Source organism: Lepidochelys olivacea, assembly GCF_965140295.1.
Source record: "Lepidochelys olivacea isolate rLepOli2 genome assembly, chromosome: 5".
In the NCBI taxonomy this organism is placed as follows: Eukaryota; Metazoa; Chordata; order Testudines; family Cheloniidae; genus Lepidochelys; species Lepidochelys olivacea.
Window position 1 is genome coordinate 100271883 of NC_140415.1, and position 22191 is coordinate 100294073.

Sequence of the window (22191 nt, forward strand, 5' to 3'; positions counted from 1 at the left end):
GGGCCAGATTGTAGCCAGCTTCTGCATAGGTGCAAAAGGAGCTTCCAACTCTTGTAAACCCTATGCAGCAACCAACCACAGTTATAATCCTTGTGTTCAGACAGTGTAATGACTGCTCCCCAGTAGTGCCCAAAAAGAGGCAGGGAGAAGCTGTGGCCATGATGCTGTGGCTCCTTCCTCACCAGCCAATGGAGTTGGCCAGCCATGAAGAGGAAGACACAATGCACCCGCTTATGGGTAGTAGTATAGGGACATACGCCTGTATGTCTGGGGCTTGTGAAGGCAAAATGCCTCCCAGAATTCTCACAGGAGTGGAGTGGCTCCATGCCGATCCCAATATGGAGCAGTACCTAAAGACATGACGGAATCCTACATCATTGGGGGGAAAAATCCCTAGGAGAACAATATATATATCATTGGGAACAACAAGTCTGCACTGAGCTAGACTACCACAGATCTCTAAACAGAAACTTCACTCTGACTGTCTTAACCCAGTAAAATAGGCAAAATACAGGTAGATTCAACAAATACGGGATCCGCTATCACAAAGAGGACACTAAAAGTGGGAAGTACAAAGCATAGAGTGGAAACATAAGGTGAAATCCTGGCCCCTTTGAAGTCAATGGAAGAATTCCTGTTGACTTCAGTGGGGTCATGATTTCATGACTAGAGCAGTATAAAATGTGTCAGAGTAAAATCAAGAGACATTTTCTGCTCCATTTGGCGATGATATTAAGGTGTGATACTTTCTCAAATTATAAGAAATGATAAAAGACTTTTCATCAAAAAACAAAGAAGCAAAACTGTATAGCTCTTGAAAACAGGAAAGAGATAGTAGAAATGGTCTTATGCTATCTGGCAGCCTGCCATAGTATAAGAACCTGATCCAACTCCACTCAAGTCAATGGAAATATGACCAGAGGTAATAAAACCCCAAACACAGGACAGATGCTTGAAGCAAAAGTAGTTCTGGCAGATACTGTACTCATAGTAGGGCTGGTTGAAAAAAATGTTATGAAATATGTGGTATTTTTTCACATAAATTAACTGAATTTCCCCCATTGTGTGCCCCAATTACAGACTGGGCAAGTAATATGTGGACACATTTCTCAACTATATTTCACAATTTTAAATAATAAAATAATTAATATTTGTTCAGGCTCTGTCTCTTTGATGCTCTGACAAAGCCAGTTATGCCAATCAGATATTATTTATGTGATATGGTTCCTTTCCTTGCAATTCAAACAGGAATTTCAAAATAAATTTCCTGAATGCAAGGTACTTCATGTACATAGTGAAATAAACATTGCATGTAGCCAATAAACGTTCACCAAACACAAACACATCTCACAAGTAATTTAGATTCAAATGCAAATCCAGCATTCAGCAGGTAGACCTGTGACTATCACTGCAGGACCGTGGAACCATAAACTAACCAATGGATTACATTTATCCAGGGATGTAGTTTTTCCATCTGTGATAATATCATGGGCAATAATTTTCATTTACTAATCTACATATAATCAAAACAAGCTAGTGTTGTAAGTAAAAATACCCTTTGGGTCAAATTCTGTCCTGTCATAATTCCATTGACTTCAGTGGGTGATGCCCACAGAATTTGGCCCATTTTATTTAACTATTTCTGAACACCCTGTGTGAGATGGAATGGATACAGACTGGAAATTACTTATACAGAATGTGACAGGGACTTGCATCATTTGGTGGCATGTAGCACAATCTGCAGGGAAATGACAGGCATGTCGCGTGATACCTTTTCAATGTGTCATGTCAATAGCAGTTGTGTGAGATGCCTATCACTTGGCTGATTTGCTTACTGACATGATACTTAATGCTGACCAGTGCTATTAGGCAATGGATGCAAACTAAACTATATTACTGCTGGTCAGTCAATCAACTGAGACAGGAAGTAAGACATAGCAGCCCTCTTCAAGGCAGAAATATCAATATTTCAGTAAGAGAGATAATTCCATTGAAGCTGATATTCAAGAGACTCCATGATTTATACCCCTGCTAATTTCCATGATAATTGCCATGACTGATACTTTGGTAACCAGTTAGATGTCTTGAGAATTCACAAGCAAAAATTATTGAGTGAAGCAATAACTGGGGAATTTTTTCAAATGCTCCATCTGTGCACTGCAGAAATGTCTTGTATACTTGTATTTGGGTTGCTTTACAAATACGTCATCTCTAAGACTCTGCAAGGAATTGGCAAGTGGAACTTTGCCTTCTCCAGATTTGTGAAAATGGTGTCTTTTTATTATTAATTATTATTATTATTTTAGTGGAGCAAAACCTCCATAAGAAGTTATTGGAATGCTGGAACATTTCCTCTTTTGCCATTTTAATGAGCATTGAACATCAACAATGAGTGGATTACATGGAGACATCAATAAAATCAGTGTTGTTCTTCTCTAACATGTAAACATAGATGCTTAAGCTCTGACTCCAACATGTTCCAGCCAATGTCTCAACTTTGTCTGTTTTGCCTGCAGGGATCCTAGGGCCTTTATAAACATCTGCTCTACTGGTTCTTGAGGGAGCTTGCTGACATTTCTTTTCCATGTTCCATAGTAGCGCATGGTGGTCCATTCTAGATGTAGGCCCTTGTCCACATCACCTGTCTTCACTTTACCCTGTGTATTTTTAAGTCATTTGCGTATTTCCAGTAATACAGTCATTAAAGTTCATATGGAGATGCTGTGAATTTATTAGATGGCCAGTATCCTAGAACTAGTCAGTGAAATTAGAAATACCATCATCTTTTTTTTCTGTGTTATTGCTTCAGGAAAGATATTTACACATTAGAATGGGCTTCAACCAATTTATCTGAGGGAGGCCCCCTTTTACTTCTAAGACTTCCTAGTGACTTCCGCTGATCTTAATGAAAAAAATCTTTCAAAAGCATTTTCAAATTTCTTATCTTCTTGATTGGTGTTGTGTTAAGAGTCGATATTGCCTCACTTAATAATAAACCACCAGTGCATAGAAATACAGCATACAGCTATTGCATATGGTTTTGATATCCAGAGCAGTGACGAATATTTGGCTGTGCTGCCCTTAGTTTCAACCTAATATCTACAAAGTAATTTCTAATCTAGATGTGGGTACTTTATCTGAAGCACAGTCATTTGGATACAATATATATTTTATGGGCAGAAAATGTTTGTATTAAATCACTGTATTGCAACAAAAGGACAGCTCTGAACCCCACAAAGATCTCTATTTATAAGTGATTCCTTTTGATCTGTGTGGACTTTCTGAACTGTTCTTAGCCTAATTTTACCTACATTTGCTTTTGTTTTTTCCTGTTCAGTTTATTTCTCTGACAGGCAGCTTTCCTCTGCCATGTGCCAGTTTGAACATCTGCAGTGCATGAATGGCTCCAGGACAAAGTCTGCTGGGATGCACAGTTTATTTTGGGTACTATTCAGGGCTGATTGTACGTGTGACCCTTTTAATTAATGTCAAATGTACTCCTTGGCTACTTGTGGTACTTGGTCAGTAACCTATGCTTACTGGTATTTGGAGCCATTGCACTAGAAGAATTAGTTTATTCAGTAGAATGCAGGCTGATATTCATGACTAATTTGAACAAACTTGAAATACACAGTATTGTTAACTGAGTATCATGTTCTATTAGAAACTTATGTTCTTTATCTCACGAATTCTGAGATGTCCTAAAGGCATCCTCTAACACCTCCCTGTCTGTCTAATGAAAAATGATACAAAAGGGGGAGAGAAAGAGTCCTTATGTTGCCAAAGGTTTCAAGTGCATATAGAATCACTAGTCACTCATCTACACCCACAAATAGGAAAACAATAGAATTACGTTCATTGGCTTGTTTCATTAAAATCAACATCAACAAAAGCCATTGTATTTACCAAGGCTGATTTTAATTTCTACCTCAGAGTCAGAGTTAATGAACTGTGTGGAAACAGATTGGCTGTGCAAGATTTACCACACAGAAGGAAAATCCAGTTAAAGTCCTATGGGATTGAAGGCCTTACCTCTCTCTCCACTTCCACAGCTGAACATTTTATTCATTATCTACTACTACTGAATCTGGAAACTATTCTATTGAACTGTTTTAGTATTAGGATTAATGTCCAATCTCAATCTAAGGACAAATATAGTAGCTAGTTGATGCCGTGATTAAAGTTGCCTTAGACTTTCCATATCAGTGGCACAGCAGGTGGCAATCAGGCTATACAGTCAGGTCAGACATCTCTGCAACATTACACTGAATTTGACATCTCTTTTTTATGATATTGTATTGCAGCATTACTCCTGGCCTTCCTTGGTTCCACCGCAAAAGAGAGAGCTTACATCATCTCATCACCAGCAAGTGCCTGGCCTCAGCAGTTTTCATTGCATGCATTCTGTATAACTATCCACTTTGTTTCTAGATTAGGGAACCAATTCTGAAAAGAGGACTGAGGGACACACACAAAAAATTCTCACAAACCTGCAGAGTCACATTCATATTTGTCACTGTGCATACAGGTAACTCGTTAGTGCATAATAACCATCTGCACACACAGTCACAGTAATTATATGTATAAAGATCAGTGTGCATTTGAGTGTACACACCTTGTTTTCTAACCCTTTCATCATTCTTGTGCCTCTTCTCTGAACTCTCTCCAATTTATCAACATCCTTCCTGAATTGTGACACCAGAATTCCAGTGCCAAATACAGAGGAAAATAGCCTCTCTGTTCCTACTCAAGATTCCCATTTATATGTCCAAGGAGTGCATTAGCCCATTAGGCCAGAGCATTGCACTGGGAGCTGTGATGAGGTGTCTGCCCACACAGGTGCAGAAAGGATTAATCTCAGCAGGGAGCAATGGAAGTGAAACCTCCGAGCAGCCCTGAGAGGCTGTCTGAGGCACAGCCAATCAGGGAGGAGTTGCAGGGAGCAAACCAAGCTGGGCCTGGCAGGCTCAGATAAGAGGAGCTTCAGGGTAGAGCAGGGTCAGTAGCTGTTTGGAGCTCATGGAGTGAAGGGCTGGGCTCCCAGCAGGTGGAAGAAGTACTAGCACCATGGACAGCTCAGTGCTTGAAGGTCCGGAGGTAAGGGCGGAGTAGGTGCAGAGGCATGGGGAAGAGGCTCTGGGAAAAGCAGTGAGCAGTTCCAAGGAGAGCAGCATGAGGTTACCATCAACAGAGTCCTTGGATTGGGACCCGGAGTAGTGGGTGGGCCTGGGTTCTCCCCACCACCACCAACACTGGGGAAGTGGCATGATTATTGGACTACAATACTAACCCCCAATAGGGGGAAAACATAGATGGTGACATGGCCAGAGGGCAGAGCCATGAAGAGGACACTGTGGTTCCTGAGGCAGCAAGAGGGGCTGCAGGCAGATGCAGAGACAGAGTGATGGTATGCAAACCGCGGTCCGGGAGGGTGTCTGCCTTGAGCTAATCCCCAGAGGGACCAGGAGAAGGCACCAGCCAGTAAGTGATGTGCCCCGTGACAGGAGCTCATATCCACCACAACCCCCAAAGCTTTTTCAGGGTCATTGCTTCCCATGATAAACTCTCCCATCAGAGCAACAGTGTTCAGCTAAGATCAGCGTATATATAATCTGTAAAAGCTCCATAAAATGCTTAATCATAAAAAATACTCCATATATAGGAAACCTTCATACAATGTAGGAATAGTGCAACCCAATATAAAGAGATCACTTGTAGAACAATGCATCTACTGTAGCAAGCATTTCAAAAATATTTATTGGAATATTTGGAAAATAGTTAATACATGACATACAATGTATCTACTTCAGATTCCATTATTACTGCTTAGAAATTATCTTCATGCACATTTGAGGGTATAGGATTAGTTACTGGGAAGACCTTTTGCTTTATATCAGCATTGGCATATATACCACTCTCATCTTGCCATGTGTTGATACCATGTCTTCTATAATCTGCTGTGTCAGTAAACTGAGAGTGACATTTTCTATGAACTATAGAATAACCATCTGGTTGGGCTCCAACCTGTGGATACAAGAGAGATTATAGTAGTTCATTCTTCAGCAAACACAAATGTTCCAAAACATGCTGCTTGATAACATCTTGCTCATATTATGGTCAAAATTTAACCTGCAAGAAATTAAACCACTTCACAGAATATAATTATATCTCCTAATTAAATGTCTGGCCACAATATCTGATGCACTGAATTGTGGACCACAGAATACGTATTGGTTTAGTGGCCAAGATTGGTGAACTTGGAAGACTGATTTATTTCCTGGCTTCTGGAGATTATTTTTTTTTGTAATTAAATTAAAAAATATTTGTTCTTGAACAATTTTTTCTAAGAAAGGGAAGGTAACATACCTTACAATAACTGGAATTCTTTGAGATGTGTGGTCCCTATGGATATTCATTGTGGGTTCTAATGTGCTCCATGCACCTGAGCCTGGAAGATTCTTCACTAGCAGCATCTGTTGGTTCACCTGTGCCCTGTGCCTCCTTGTGCTCCGAACCAAGGGCACAAGTGGTGGCACAGACAAACTGTCTCTGCAGTTCCTACTCTACTGTAAATCAAGTAAATAACTGAGCAGAGGAGAAGGAGGACAGGTCGTGGAATACCAACAAAGACCACACATCTTGAAGAACTCCAGTTACCATAAAGGTAAGTAACCTCCCTTTCTTCTTCTAATGCTGGTACCTGTAGATATTCACTGTGGGTTACTCACAAGCAGTACTCCTCGAGGAGGATGGTGTGAAGACCCAGGGTAAACCACAGATTGCAGGACTGCCGTACCAAAGGATGCTGAAGAAGCCTGCACCAATATGTATTGTCTGGTAAACATGTGCAATGAGCTCCATGTCACTGCTCTACAGATTTCTACAAAAAGTATGCCTTGCAGAGACTAGTATATGCTCTAGTTGAGGTACAGAGGTAGTGTGTGCTCTAGTTGAGTGGGCCCTCACACCTTGAGGAGGAGCTATGATCATATAATAACACTGCAGGCTGTATTCTACTATCCAATTTGGGAACCTTTGAAATGAAATTTCCTCCCCTTTCATCCACTTGGCAAAGGAGAAGAATAATCTCAGGGATTTTCAAAAGGGCTTCATCCTTTGATGGTAAAAAAGCCAAAGCTCTACAAATAGCCAGGGAGTTGTCTCCTAGCCTCTCTAGTGTCAAGAGGTTTCAGGTAGAATACCGCTAGATGAAGAGTCCAATTCAGGTGGAATGTGGAGGGAACCTTTGCGATGAATTTGGCATGTAACCTTAGGGACACTTTGTTATGGAACACCATGTAGGGAGGGTCTGCCATAAAAGCCACAAGCTCCCCAACTCTCCTAGCTGAAGTGATTGCTGTTAGGAAGACTAATTTCATAAATACATGGAGAAGGGAACAGGAGGCCAAAGACTCCAATGGTGGATTCACAAGTGCCGACAGTAGGAGGTTAAGGTTCCAATTAGGAATTGGCACTGATACTGGAGGCTCTGACAAGACCCCTCAGAAATGTCATGGTCAAAGGGTGGGTATACATCACACAATTATCTGTTGGAGAATGGAAAGCATTGATTGCTCCCAGGTGCACACACATTGAGCTAATGGATAAACCCAAAGACTTCAGGGAAAGGAGATATTCCAACAGTAGAAATGCCAAAATCCAATGGATGTACATGGCAATGCTGGCACCAGATGAAAAATCTCTTCCACTTGACAGCATAGTATTTTCTCATGGAAGCCTTTCTGCAGTGTCTGAGGATGGATTGGACTTCCTTGCAGCAAGACTTTTCTATGCTTGTCACCCATCCAAAAGCTAAGTTGTGCGGTGGAGGGAGATCAAGCTGGAATGGACAGTTTTGCCTTTGTTCTGAGTTGGAAGGTTCAGCGACACATGGACATCTGGTAGATACTGGTGAACCAAAACTGTCTAAGCCATCAAGAAACCACTAGGATCACTGTCAATTTGTCCTGCTTGATCTTGTTCAGGACATGATGTAAGAGGGGAATGAGTGGGAATGCATACACTAGTGACTATGACCACTGAACTGTGAATGAATCCCCTCTGGAATTGTGCCCTTGAGCAACACAGGAGCAATAGGCTGGACATGTCTTCTTACTGGGATGCAAAGAGGTCCCATGACAGGGAGCTCCACTGACAGAAGACGTTCTGCACCACCAAATTGTGAAGTACCCACTCACAGTCTCTGTGCAAGTGGTCTCTGCTGAGGCTGTCTGTTATAGTGTTCATTACTCTGGGACGGTGCATTGCTGAAAGGGTGATCTGGTGTCAGATGCACTAATTCCAGAGCTTGTCTCTTGTTTATGTAGAATACTGCTGTTATGTTGTCTGACATGATGTGAACATATGAAAAGCAGAAACCTTTTGCAAGCCTCATGCACTGCCCAAAGATTGATATGTAACTGGGACTCCTGTTGGGTCCAAGAACCTTGCAACCTTTGGATGTCCAGATGTGCTCCCCAACTTAGGGGGAAGGGGGCGGTCTGTGCTTAGATTCTTTGTAGGTGGAGGGGACACATAGGTAACCTCTACAAACACAGATTTCTTTTTTTCCCCCACCAGATGAGAAGACAGAACACTCTGAGGGATCATAACTTGACTAAGGTATCTCTATTCAGCATCCACACCATACACAGCCATGCCTGAAGGCAATGAAGATGGAGCCTGGTGAAGAGTGTTTTGTATCTGCAGGCAGCCATGTGTATGAGAAGGACCAGACAGAAATGAGCTGTTTTCTATGGACTCAGTCAGAGTTAGGTGATTTTGGAGGTCCTTGATTGCAAGGCCCTGTCTTTAGGTAAGTAAGCTTTGGGTGAAGTCAAGTCCAGAGTTGCTCCAATCAATTCTATAATCTGCATGGTGATTAAACCGGACATTTCTAGGTTCATTTGAAGTCCTACAAATTGCAGGAAACTGAGTATACTGTCCCGTGAGCAGCTAGTCATAGAGGTTAGAGGAAAAACTGGACTGCCCTGGCGATGCAAGTGTGTTGCTACCACCACGAATTCCTTTGTGAAAACTCTTTGGGATGTCGAGAGGCCAAAAAGAACCCTGTACTTGTAATGTTCTAGTCCCACCAAAAAGCACAGAAAATTCCAGTGAGATGGGTGAATGTCTATATGAAAAGAGACATCCTTCAAACTGAGAACTGCAAACCAGTCACCTTTGTTGAGGAAAGGGATGTTGTGATAATTGGGCCTACAAATTTACCCTAATTGTGATCTCAACTGTAAAAAGTAAATGAAAGTTTATGTCACAATAACCTATAACAAACATTGATGGGGAAAGGAAGACAGACTGAATTAGTCCAAACACAAATGCCTACTGATCTAACTCTAGGACTGTGTGAAGATCATGCTTGGTACACAATAAAAGTGGGAACCAGAAGTCAGTGATGAAAATCAGTGTGTTGGAAACTATTTTGTCCATGAATTAGGCCTAATGAGGGTATGGACTATTCCACCCATCACTCCCTTTCGGGGTCCTTAAAGAAACAGACTTTAGGGAGAAAAACTGACTACTGGCATGATCTTCACCATCATGGCTGCCACCCCCATCATCTCCTAGGACCCCGGGTCCTACATCATGATCTTGAGAGATGTTCTGTCCTGACCAGGCCAGATAGAGGAACCCAGTACCACTTCTGGATCCCAAAACACCACCTGGGATGAAAAAGGATTGAACTTTGACAACAGCAGCAACAGCAACTCCAGCCCATCTCAACTAACTTCTTATTTTTCCCCAAAAGGATAGTTATTACAATCTTTAATATAATCTAACAGACTGTCAGACAAGGGATGTTAATATGAAAGTCTTATGTAATACTTTATATTTTCAAAGACTGTTTTCCCTTCTTGTTGTATTTGATAAAAGTTTTAAAAGCTTTTCAATGGTGTGTTTGCCATGGTATTAATCAGGCTGAGGTCTCTGAATACCAAAACCCAAATCTTGCTTAACACTGTTTCATACTGGACAGTGACTGGACCATATATTCCTCCTTAATTAATACAACAGAGATTATGGAATCCAGAGTGGTCATCCTGAATCTCAAACAGAATATGAAGACATTCAGCTGTCTGGGATCTAGAATGGGTCTCCTTTTTGGAATGAGGAAGTATCTCAAATAGGAAACCCTTCCCCCTGTGTTGAGGAGGCATGGGTTCTATGGCTCCTAACTGAAGATGGGCGTTTACCTCCTGTCTGAGGAGCCTGTCATGAGAGGGATCCCTGAAGAGGGACAGGGAGTGGGCATTTGGTGTAGGAATGGAAAGGAATTTGATTGTGTAACCAGTGGGAGATAATCTCCAAGACCCATCTGTCTGAAGTAACATGTTGCCACACTGGAAAGAAATGGAACATGTGGCCACTGAAGGGGGTAGGGACTGTATGGATGCACCAAGACTGGTTTTTAGCTCTTGAAGGTCCCATCAAAATGACTTCTTGGCATGGGATAGCTGGTGAGGGGGGGAAGCAATGGTATGGGGTGCAGTCTGCCTGCAATGGTGTAACTTCTGGTTTCCTGGGTGGCTCATAAGCTTATTGATGGAAGAAGGAATGGGGAGTGAGACGCTGTTTATGACAGTGGCTTAGATTACTTCCTCCAAGGGTCTGGGATGTAAATCCCCAGCGAGCAGAGGGTAACCTGGGAGTCTTTGAGAGAGTGTAATGATTTGTCTTTTTTTTTGCTGAACATAAGGTTACCCTTGAAGAGGAGGTTTTCTACCATTGTTTGGACTTCAGTAGGAAACCTCAATGACTGAAGCCAAGAAACCCACCTTATAACTACTGAAGTCTCCATGGAGCGGGAAGTGGGGTCAGTAGCTTTGAAAGATGTTTGGAGGGACAACTAAGCTATCCACCATCCAGAACAGCCTGAAATTGTAGATTGAGCTCCTGGGAAGCTTGCTAGCAAATGGAGACACCTTATTATAATGAGTCATTTCAACATCCAGAGCCTGGTAATTTGCCATCCGGAATTGTAGGCTGGTAAAAGAGAAGCTCTTCCTCTCAATCCAGTTTTCTCCCTATTGGATGGGGTAACCAAGGCTACTTCAATCTGTTGTGCTTGGTACTGGCTTGAACTACTAGCAAAGTTGGGACAGGATGGGGGAAAAACATACTGCCTCTTTAGATGAGACAAAAGTATCTCTTCTCAGTCTTTTTTGGGGTTAGGGCACAGTTAACTGCAGTATGCCAAACAGCTGGAGTGAATTCTAATAAGACTCTATTGATGGGAAGTGCTACCTTACCAGGGCCCATAGTTTGAAGGATGCCCAGAAGTTTGTGAGTAGGGTCCTGAACTTCTTCCAGAGGGATCTGTAAAGCCTTCACAATCATCCTCAAGAGGTCCTGAAGTTGTTTAAAATCATCAGGTGGCGAAGGTGAGACCAGCATCACTGCTTTGTCAGGAGCCAGGGAAGACAGAGCTGCAGATGGATCAGGCAGTTCCAGCTGGTTGGGGTGTTTCTCCTCTTCACAGTGCTTCTGGGTGGAAAGGGGGGGGCTGAGGCTTTTCCCGCTAAGAAGAGTTGTGTTCATATTCCTGCTCTGATCCCTTGGAGTCAGGAGGCCCAAAGTATGGGACCCACGAGTGCCAATAAAGCCCAGATATAGGGTTGTATGGGTATACAACCCCATAGTGGAGGGCACCACTGGTCCCAGGCCTGCTGGTATGTCTTGTGGCACTGAGAGGGCACCCATGCCACATCTTGGCCATTGGAGTGGTCTGTGCATCGGCCTTAATCTTGCTGGAGGAATAAGAGTCCTTGGCATATACAGGCAGAGCTGTCAGTACCTCATGTCTTAAGCCATGATTGGTAGATTGAATTGGTGAGTGGCACACTTTTGGTGCTCACAGGTCAACATCCCAGCTGGTGGAAAGGACCAGGGATTGGTGTACTGATGGTGTAAGTACCTCTCTGGAGATCACTGGAACAGAGAGTAGCAGTGACTCTGAGTTGGTGTAGACCCTAGTTCCTCAAGAATAGCATAGCTGGGTCCAGCAGAAGAGTGAGAAGGGGCTCATGTGTACGTGAATTGGACAGTGCAGGAGGTAGCTGTTAGTACCACTAAGTCCCTCTTCCTCATGAAGTGTGGAACCGCCAGTGCAGAAGGTAATCACACTCTCCTTTCCTTCTCTGATGATGGAACCAGACCCATCCCTGGTTGAGCTGTGGGTATCCCTGTCTCTCAGTATTGGCCCATGTTTGCTGGGAGCTGCAGATGCATACTGGGGCATAGAGTCTTGTCTGAGTTAGAAGGGGTAGAGGAGGCAGACATGTTAGAGAGTTTAAGTGCAGATTTCAACTGCTTCTTAAGAGTGTTTCCTTTTACCTTCTTCCTATACACACCTGGTAGAGTCTTTAAATCTGCACTCTTACTGTCCATGACTGCAAAATGCCATGTCCAAAAGGGTGATAATGGCAGATCCTGCTGATGTACATGGGGTGTCAGCAACCCCAGGGTTGTGCTGTGGCCTTAGAGTTCCATCAAATGCTTCCTAACCCAGAATTCTCAAGATTGCACATGAATGAAATGAGACACTCCCCAAGGCAGCACAAAAAGGAGGCTTAGGGATCACTAACTGGGAATACCTGGGGGCAGGCCAGGTGGGACATAAAGCTGAGGATTTGAGGCATAATAGGTGCTCTGAAGAGTGGGGGTGGCCTGGAAGATAACTCCTACCCCCAACACTACTCTAACTAGAATAAAATAAAACTATTTACAAAAAAAAATAAACCTGAATAGAAGGCAGGAATGCTAGGAAAGCTGTGGATGCTCTTGGCCCATGAGCAGTAGAAAGGAACTGGAAAGCCAGTTGGTTCATGTCACCCATATGGCCTCAGTTTGGAGCACATGAAGGCACAGGAAAAGACCAATGGACACTACTAGTGAAGAATCTTTCAGTCTCAGGCGTATGTGTAGCCATAGTGAATAGCTATACCAGTGATTCCCAAACTTTAACAGCCCACGAACCCCTTTCACTAAATTGTGAAATCTCATGAACCCCGTCCTAAAAATGAATATTTCCAGGGATTTAAGTTTAAATTTCCTCCACACTCTGAGAGGCTCCTGCTGCTGGACCCCATTGACCGCCCTGGTCAACTGAGCTCAGGCTGCAGGTCCTGCTGACTGCCGGGGCTCGGGCTGCCAGCCCCAACTGCCCGGCCCCGCTCCCCCTGGGGCTCAGGCTGCCAGCCCCATGTGGAGTGCTGGGGTTCAGACAGCCAGCTCCCGTGCTGATGGGGGCAGGGCTTAGGCTGCCTGGCCCTGCTCTCCCTGGGGCTCAGGCTTCCAGCCCCGCATGGAGCGCTGGGGTTTGGGCTGCTGACTCCCCCACTGATGGGGGCAGGGCTCAGGCTGCCAGCCCCAACTGCCCTGCCCCACTCTCCCTGGGGCTCGGGCTGTCTGCCCTGCAACTGGCTCCCACCTGCTGCCTCCAGTGCCCAGGGTCCTCTGGCCGCCATTAGTGAAATTTTTCTGGCGAACCCCCTGTAACTTTCTGCAAACCCCCAGGGGTTCGCAAACCCCAGTTTGGGAACCACTGACCTATAGGAACCAGCACTCAAAGGACCTTCGTGTTTCAGAATTTACAATGTGTTAGAAAAAATAATTACCATGGTCTTCTTTTTAACTGTCTTTTTTTTATTAAAATAAATATCATCCATTCAAAGGAGTAATATCACTAACCATGTTTTCATTTCTTGGATTTGCTGCATAATGTATCAGGGCAATTGTTAGAAAGGAAAAAAATAAGAGCAATATTAATTCCTTCTGTGAATTTGCCTTAGCCCTGGTCTACACTAGGACTTTAGGTCGAATTTAGCAGCATTAAATCGATGTAAACCTGCACCCGTCCACACGATGAAGCCCTTTATTTCGACTTAAAGGACTCTTAAAATCGATTTCCTTACTCCACCCCTGACAAGTGGATTAGCGCTTAAATCGGCCTTGCTGGCTCGAATTTGGGGTACTGTGGACACAATTCGATGGTATTGGCCTCCGGGAGCTATCCCAGAGTGCTCCATTGTGACTGCTCTGGACAACACTCTCAACTCAGATGCACTGGCCAGGTAGACAGGAAAAGAACCGCGAACTTTTGAATCTCATTTCCTGTTTGGCCAGCGTGGCAAGCTGCAGGTGACCATGCAGAGCTCATCAGCACAGGTGACCATGATGGAGTCCCAGAATTGCAAAAGAGCTCCAGCATGGACTGAACGTGAGGTATGGGATCTGATCGCTGTATAGGGAGAGGAATCCGTGCTATCAGAACTCCGTTCCAGTTTTCGAAATGCCAAAACCTTTGTCAAAATCTCCCAGGGCATGAAGGACAGAGGCCATAACAGGGACCCGAAGCAGTGCTGCGTGAAACTGAAGGAGCTGAGGCAAGCCTACCAGAAAACCAGAGAGGCGAACGGCCGCTCCGGGTCAGAGCCCCAAACATGCCACTTCTATGATGAGCTGCATGCCATTTTAGGGGGTTCAGCCACCACTACCCCAGCCATGTTGTTTGACTCCTTCAATGGAGATGGAGGCAATACGGAAGCAGGTTTTGGGGATGAAAAAGATGATGATGAGGAGGTTGTAGATAGTTCACAGCAAGCAAGCGGAGAAACCGGTTTTCCCGACAGCCAGGAACTGTTTCTCACACTGGACCTGGAGCCAGTACCCCCCGAACCCACCCAAGGCGGCCTCCTGGATCCAGCAGGCAGAGAAGGGACCTCCGGTGAGTGTACCTTTTAAAATACTATACATGGTTTAAAAGCAAGCATGTGAAAGGATTACTTTGCCCTGGCATTCGCGGCTCTCCTGGATGTACTCCCAAAGCCTTTGCAAAAGATTTCTGGGGAGGGCAGCCTTATTGCGTCCTTCATGGTAGGACACTTTACCACTCCAGGCCAGTAACACGTACTCGGGAATCATTGTACAACAAAGCATTGCAGTGTATGTTTGCTGGCATTCAAATAACATCCATTCTTTATCTCTCTGTGTTATCCTCAGGAGAGTGAGATATAATTCATGGTCACCTGGTTAAAATAGAGTGCTTTTCTTCAAGGGACACTCAGAGGAGCCCATTCCTGCTGGGCTGTTTGCCTGTGGCTAAACAGAAATGTTCCCCGCTGCTAGCCACAGGGAGGGGGGAGGGTTGAGGGGGTAGCCACGCAGTGGGGGGAGGCAAAATGCGACCTTGTAACGAAAGCACATGTGCTATGTATGTAATGTTAACAGCAAGGTTTACCCTGAAAGAGTGTAGCCACTGTTTTATAAAATGTGTCTTTTTAAATACCGCTGTCCCTTTTTTTTTCTCCACCAGCTGCATGTGTTTCAATGATCACAGGATCTTCTCCTTCCCAGAGGCTAGTGAAGCTTAGAAAGAAAAAAACGCACTCGAGATTAAATGTTCTCCGAGCTCATGCTGTCCTCCCACACTGACAGAGCACAGACGAATACGTGGAGGCAAATAATGTCAGAGTGCAGGAAAGCACAAAATAACTGGGAGGAGAGGTGGCGGGCTGAAGAGAGTAAGTGGCGGGCTGAAGAGAGGGCTAAAGCTCAAATGTGGTGACAGCGTGATGAGAGGAGGCAGGATTCAATGCTGAGGCTGCTGGAGGACCAAACCAGTACACTCCAGTGTATGGCTGAGCTGCAGCAAAGGCAGCTGGAGCACAGACTGCCACTACAGAACCCTGTGTAACCAACCGCCCTCCTCCCCAAGTTCCATAGCCTCCACACCCAGACGCCCAAGAACGCGGTGGGGGGGCCACCGGCCACTCCACCACAGAGGATTGCCCAAAAAAAAGAAGGCTGGCATTCAATAAATTTTAAAGTTGTAAACTTTTAAAGTGCTGTGTGGCATTTTCCTTCCCTCCTCCACCACCCCTCCTGGGCTACCTTGGTAGTCATCCCCCTATTTGTGTGATGAATGAATAAAGAATGCATGAATGTGAAGCAACAATGACTTTATTGCCTCTGCAAGCGGTGATCGAAGGGAGGAGGGGAGGGTGGTTAGCTTACAGGGAAGTAGAGTGAACCAAGGGGCGGGGGGTTTCATCAAGGAGAAACAAACAGAACTTTCACACCGTAGCCTGGCCAGTCATGAAACTGGTTTTCAAAGCTTCTCTGATGCGTACCGCGCCCTCCTGTGCTCTTCTAACCACCCTGGTGTCTGGCTGCGCATAACCAGCAGCCAGGCAATTTGCCTCAACCTCCCACCCGCCATAAACATCTCCCCCTTACTCTCACAGATATTGTGGAGCACACAGCAAGCAGTAATAACAGTGGGAATATTGGTTTCGCTGAGGTCTAAGCGAGTCAGTAAACTGCGCCAGCGCGCCTTTAAACGTCCAAATGCACATTCTACCACCATTTTGCACTTGCTCAGCCTGTAGTTGAACAGCTCCTGACTAATGTCCAGGCTGCCTGTGTACGGCTTCATGAGCCATGGCATTAAGGGGTAGGCTGGGTCCCCAAGGATACATATAGGCATTTCAACATCCCCAACAGTTATTTTCTGGTCTGGGAATAAATTCCCTTCCTGCAGCTTTTGAAACAGACCAGAGTTCCTGAAGATGCGAGCGTCATGTACCTTTCCCGGCCATCCCACGTTGATGTTGGTGAAACGTCCCTTGTGATCCACCAGAGCTTGCAGCACTATTGAAAAGTACCCCTTGCGGTTTATGTAATCGGTGGCTTGGTGCTCTGGTGCCAAGATAGGGATATGGGTTCCGTCTATGGCCCCACCACAGTTAGGGAACCCCATTGGAGCAAAGCCATCCACTATGACCTGCACATTTCCCAGGGTCACTACCCTTGATATCAGCAGATCTCTGATTGCGTGGGCTACTTGCATCACAGCAGCCCCAACAGTAGATTTGTCCACTCCAAATTGATTCCCAACTGACCGGTAGCTGTCTGGCGTTGCAAGCTTCCACAGGGCTATCGCCACTCGCTTCTCAACTGTGAGGGCTGCTCTCATCTTGGTATTCACGTGCCTCAGGGTAGGGGAAAGCAAGTCACAAAGTTCCATGAAAGTGCACTTATGCATGCAAAAGTTTTGCAGCCACTGGGAATTGTCCCAGACCTGCAACACTGTGCGGTCCCACCAGTCTGTGCTTGTTTCCCGAGCCCAGAATGGGCATTCCACAGCATGAACCTGCCCCATTAGCACCATGATGCATGCATTGGTAGGGTCCATGCTTTCAGAGAAATCTGTGTCCATGTCCTGATCACTCACCTGACCGCGCTGACGTCGCCTCCTCGCCCGGTATCGCTTTGCCAGGTTCTGGTGCTGCATATACTGCTGGATAATGCGTGTGGTGTTTAATGTGCTCCTAATTGCCAAAGTGAGCTGAGCGGCCTCCATGCTTGCCTTGATATGGTGTCCGCACAGAAAAAAGGCGCGGGACAATTGTCTGCCGTTGCTCTGACGGAGGGAGGGGCGACTGATGACACGGCTTACAGGGTTGGCTTCAGGGAGCTAAAATCAATAAAGGGGGTGGCTTTACATCAAGGAGTATTTCAGGCAGGACTTCACGGAGGGTTCCAATAAGAAATGGTGCACCTAAGTTATTGTTCTTATTGGAACAAGGAGGTTAGCCTGGCCTCTGATTGATACATGGCTAGATTTACCTCGCTGCACCTTCTCTGTGAGTGACTGCAGTGTGACCTAGAGGAATGAGTCCCCTAGACGGGGGGGTGGGGGGGGAGCAAATGAGTACAAAACAAATCTGGTCTATTTCTTGTTTTGATCCACTCCATCTATCTTTTACATCTTTGGCTGGCAGCAGACGGTGCAGAAGGACTGCATGCCATCCACATCTCATGGCTGCTCGGCAGAAGATGGTACAGTACGACTGCTAGCCACCCTCATCTCTTGCCTGCCCGGCAGAAGATTGTACAATACGACTGCTAGCCATCCTCATCTCTTGCCTGCCTGGCAGAAGATGGTACAGTACGACTGCTAGCAATCCATATCGCCTGCCTGCTCACCATAAGACGGTTCAATAGGACTGACTGCAGGACTAAAGAGAATGACCTGGTCAAGTCACTCCAAATTTAGTCCCTGCGCCCATGTCTGCCCAGGTGCTCCCAGCCGACATGGCCAGGAGCACCTCGGACACGACGAGGACGGCTACCAGTCGTATTGCACCGTCTGCTGCCACAAGGCAATGGGTTGCTGCTACTGTGTAGCAATGCCGTACCGCGTCTGCCAGCACCCAGGAGACATACGGTGATGGTTACCTGAGCGGGCTCCATGCTTGCCGTGGTATGGCGTCTGCACAGGTAACTCAGGAAAAAAGGCGCGAAACGATTGTCTGCCCTTGCTTTCACGGAGGGAGGGAGGGAAGGGGGGCCTGACGATATGTACCCAGACTCACCCGCGACAATGTTTTAGCCCCATCAGGCATTGGGATCTCAACCCAGAATTCCAATGGGCAGCGGAGACTGCGGGAACTGTGGGATAGCTACCTACAGTGCAACGCTCCAGAAGTCGACTCTAGCCTCAGTACTGTGGAAGCACTCCGCCGAGTTAATGCACTTAATGCACTTAGAGCATTTTCTGTGGGGACACACACACTCGAATATATAAAACCGATTTCTAAAAAACCGACTTCTATAAATTCGACCTTATTCCATAGTGTAGACATACCCTTAGTAAAGGAGCACTATTTGGGATATTTATTTGCATTCTAGCTTACTTGGACATCTAGTTTAATAAACCAGGGCACCATATCATTATCCACATCCCAAAGGGAAGCTTACTTCTGTAGAAACAGGCCAGGGTTATATCTGACAGGGATATTGAGCACAAGATCCTACATTAATGAACCAATTTTTGTTTGGAATAGCTATTAATTTTACAGCAAGCCAAGGATGCTGAAAATTAGATGACCAGAGCTGCTGAACAAAACAAGGGGATTAAAAAAAATGTTTTGTTTGCTCACAGAATCAGAGTACTGAGCTTTATTAGAACTAGAAGGTTAGATGGTATATGTATGGGCAGTTATTGCCTAAGGGCTTGAGAGAAGGTATAAAACAATAAGTATAAAACTACAAGTCATAAAAAGAGACATCCTATTTGAGTGTCTCTCCTGCTGTATAAAATTACAAAACAGACATGAAATAATGAAGACTTCTTGAAAGTCTATCTTTTGCTCTATGGAGAATTCATCCCCCATTGTTTCTTTGTTTTGAACAGTACTGAAGAAGAGTTTACTTCCTTTGAATACTGTTAAACTAACATATGTCATATTTCTTGTTTGATGGATATTGCTATCCTGTATCATTAAAAATGTTTTGACTAACCACCTATATGGGTTTTTTAAGTGTATTTCATAGGCTATGGTCTGTATCAAATTTTTTTGTTTAAACCTGTTTCTTTATAAATGTAGAAAACATAGCAAATGATACAAATATATTTAATTATAATTAAGAAAGCTTTTCTGCTCCCTTTAATCAACAAAAAGCTTTCAAAAAGAGTGTAAATACTTGTCAAAGATCCTACCAAGTACCCTGTTCCAGCTGCCCACCAGGACTGCTGTAATGGGAATCCAAGCCTTTGCTACTCTGGATCCCTGGGGTGTTTCAAGCTCCAAATGCTTCAGCAGGCTCCAGTACTGATTCCTCTCTAGACTTCTCTGGCACATTTCCTGGGCACTGACTCGCAGTCTGTTAACCTTTCTAGGAAATGGGGCTTCTCAGCCCACTGCTCTGGGCCCCAGGAACAGCACTGAATGATCCCTGAGATATCCTGGTAACTCAAAACACCCCCTTTTCCCAGAATTCTACCCAAAGGAGTGAAGGTTCTGGTTTACAGTTTAATAACTCTCTCTCAGGGCATGACGTACGTGTGAAGCAGTCAATAAACAGACTGTACAGAGTATAACACCTTTATGCACAGGTGCCAGCTTCCTCATTTCCCCAGGGGCGCTTGACCCCTGCTCGGTCCCAGGTCCTGCCCCCACTCCACCCCTTCCAAGGCCCCACCCCTTATTATCACACCCATTCTGCTTCCACCCCAGTGGCTTCTGCACACCACTGAACAGCTGACAGCAGTAGGCGGGAGGCCCTGAGAGGGAGGGGGAGATGCTGATCGGCAGGGCCACCAGCAGGTGGGAGGCAGTAGGGGGAAGGGAGAGGATCTGATCTGTGGGGCCGCCAGTGGCTGCTGAACACCCACAATTTTTTTTTCCATGGGTGCTCCAGCCCTGGAGCACTGACAGAGTCTGCGCCTATGGCTTTATGTTCTTTTATACTTAATTGTGTCATGCACTGGAGAGTATGAATCATACAAAAGAATGAACAGATGACACCACAAATAACCCTCACTTTCTAGTCCACTCTGGCTTTGTGAGTTCTTGGGAAACCAGATGGATCGAGGCAGGCAGAGTTCCCACCAAATGCAAGCTAGTGCATACTAGCTGGTCTCTCCCTCATGCTTCTGTGACATTGCTCATTCCTGCCCCATCCTTCCTCTTTCTGCCTCACTCCCCCTATTTCTGTGTATTTCTTTATTTAAAACTCCTTGTGGTCAGCTGGTCTCTTTTGTTCTACTCCTGGTAACTTTCCATTGCTCCTACCTTCCTGCCTCCGTTCTGGAGCCAGCTAAAACTGTTTTCTAAGGATGCAGCTCATCCACTGTCCCAGATGTTTGCACCTGAATCAGGTCTTTAAGTCCTAAGCACCTTTGTATTGTACCGGTCTGGTGCATACATGCTACAGGGCCTGTCAGCAATGGTGGACCAACACACATATAAGCACTCAAGACACAACAAATTTTCATAACACAACTTCACAATATCAATCAAAATTCATAAGCGGTACAGGTATTGCCTCACTATCACATACCATTCTATTGTAGGTTAATATGTTCTTGGCAAATACAGTAATGCAAACTGTCATATATCTAATGAAAGAAAAATGGCCAGTTAAGCATGGCCAACATCCTAGGGGTGATCTATCAAAACACTCAGTCAAATGACAATTGACCTTTGTGTGCAAACACTTTACAGAATAAGTTATGCCATTTAAAGAGTATATGGCCAGGATTCTCATCCTACCAAAGCACACAAAGTAAGGCATCCAGACCATAACATGAACCCTCTTTTCCTTCCCCAAGTTAAGTACTCCATTAAACTTTCCATTTTTGGTGCACAAAAACAGAAATTTTACCTTAATTTTTATTTATATCAGTATGTGATTTCTATCACTTATCCTTTTCCTATTGAACACATAAGATATTATTGAAATTGTTTTGTTGTGAATACTGTATATTCTTTCCTGATTTCAATTTTTCACATTGTTTGGACATGATGTGCTAAGCAAAATATCATAGAATTTCAACAAATTTGTCCCTTAGAACAGAACAAACAAGCAAAAACAGAAGTCTTTCACAAAAAGAAAAGGAGTACTTGTGGCACCTTAGAGACTAACCAATTTATTAGAGCATAAGCTTTCGTGAGCTGAGCTGTAGCTCACGAAAGCTTATGCTCTAATAAATTGGTTAGTCTCTAAGGTGCCACAAGTACTCCTTTTCTTTTTGCGAATACAGACTAACACGGCTGTTACTCTGAAAGAAGTCTTTCAGGATCTTATGCTTGGCCTGTGATAAAAAGAAACTTTTCCCGGTATTTATAGTAAATTTTTGTTCAAAGATGGGAAAGTTCTGCTGTAAATAGTCCCTGTTTATACTAGTTTCTTTCCTATAAAATTTCTCATTGCTGCTATCGCTGGTTGAGCTGCAATCTAGTGTAGACAGAACTTCAGGCAACCACTGGCATTTTAACCACTGGGTTGTCTGACCAGCTAAGCATACTGACAGACCAGGACTGGGAGGTACAGAGGATTTGCAAAATGTCTTAGTCAATGAGCGTTGCAGGTGCTCAGTGCTTCTGAAAAACTCAGAAAATTATTTAGGTGCTTAAATATGGATTCCAAAGACCCCCCCCTTTTTTTTTCCTTTTCTTTTTTTTCAAATCTGGGCCCTAAATAGCTGTGATATGCATTTCATTCAATTACTGTGGTTGCTGTGATGCATTGCAAAGTCATGCAATGATGTGGTATTGCATCATCTCATGGTGACAGGATGCAACAGGGGAAAGAGAATGGGGTTGAGAGGCGAGGAGGTGTCTAAAAGTTAATCAAGTCCCAAAGTAGGCCCCTAGCCACTCAAGC

The 22191-nt window shown here is 44.6% G+C and overlaps 1 protein-coding gene across 1 annotated transcript in view; it reads right to left on the reverse strand.

Annotated features, from left to right (window-relative positions):
- Positions 1–5810: 5810 nt before the first annotated feature.
- The window catches only part of CFAP95 (cilia and flagella associated protein 95), a 54291-nt gene continuing 37910 nt past the window's right edge, over positions 5811–22191 (reverse strand). Inside the window, exon 6 of the mRNA XM_084629437.1 lies at positions 5811–6024. Within this exon, the coding sequence (XP_084485563.1) occupies positions 5827–6024 (198 nt within the window). The 3' untranslated portion in view covers positions 5811–5826. The remainder of the gene's footprint in view (positions 6025–22191) is intronic.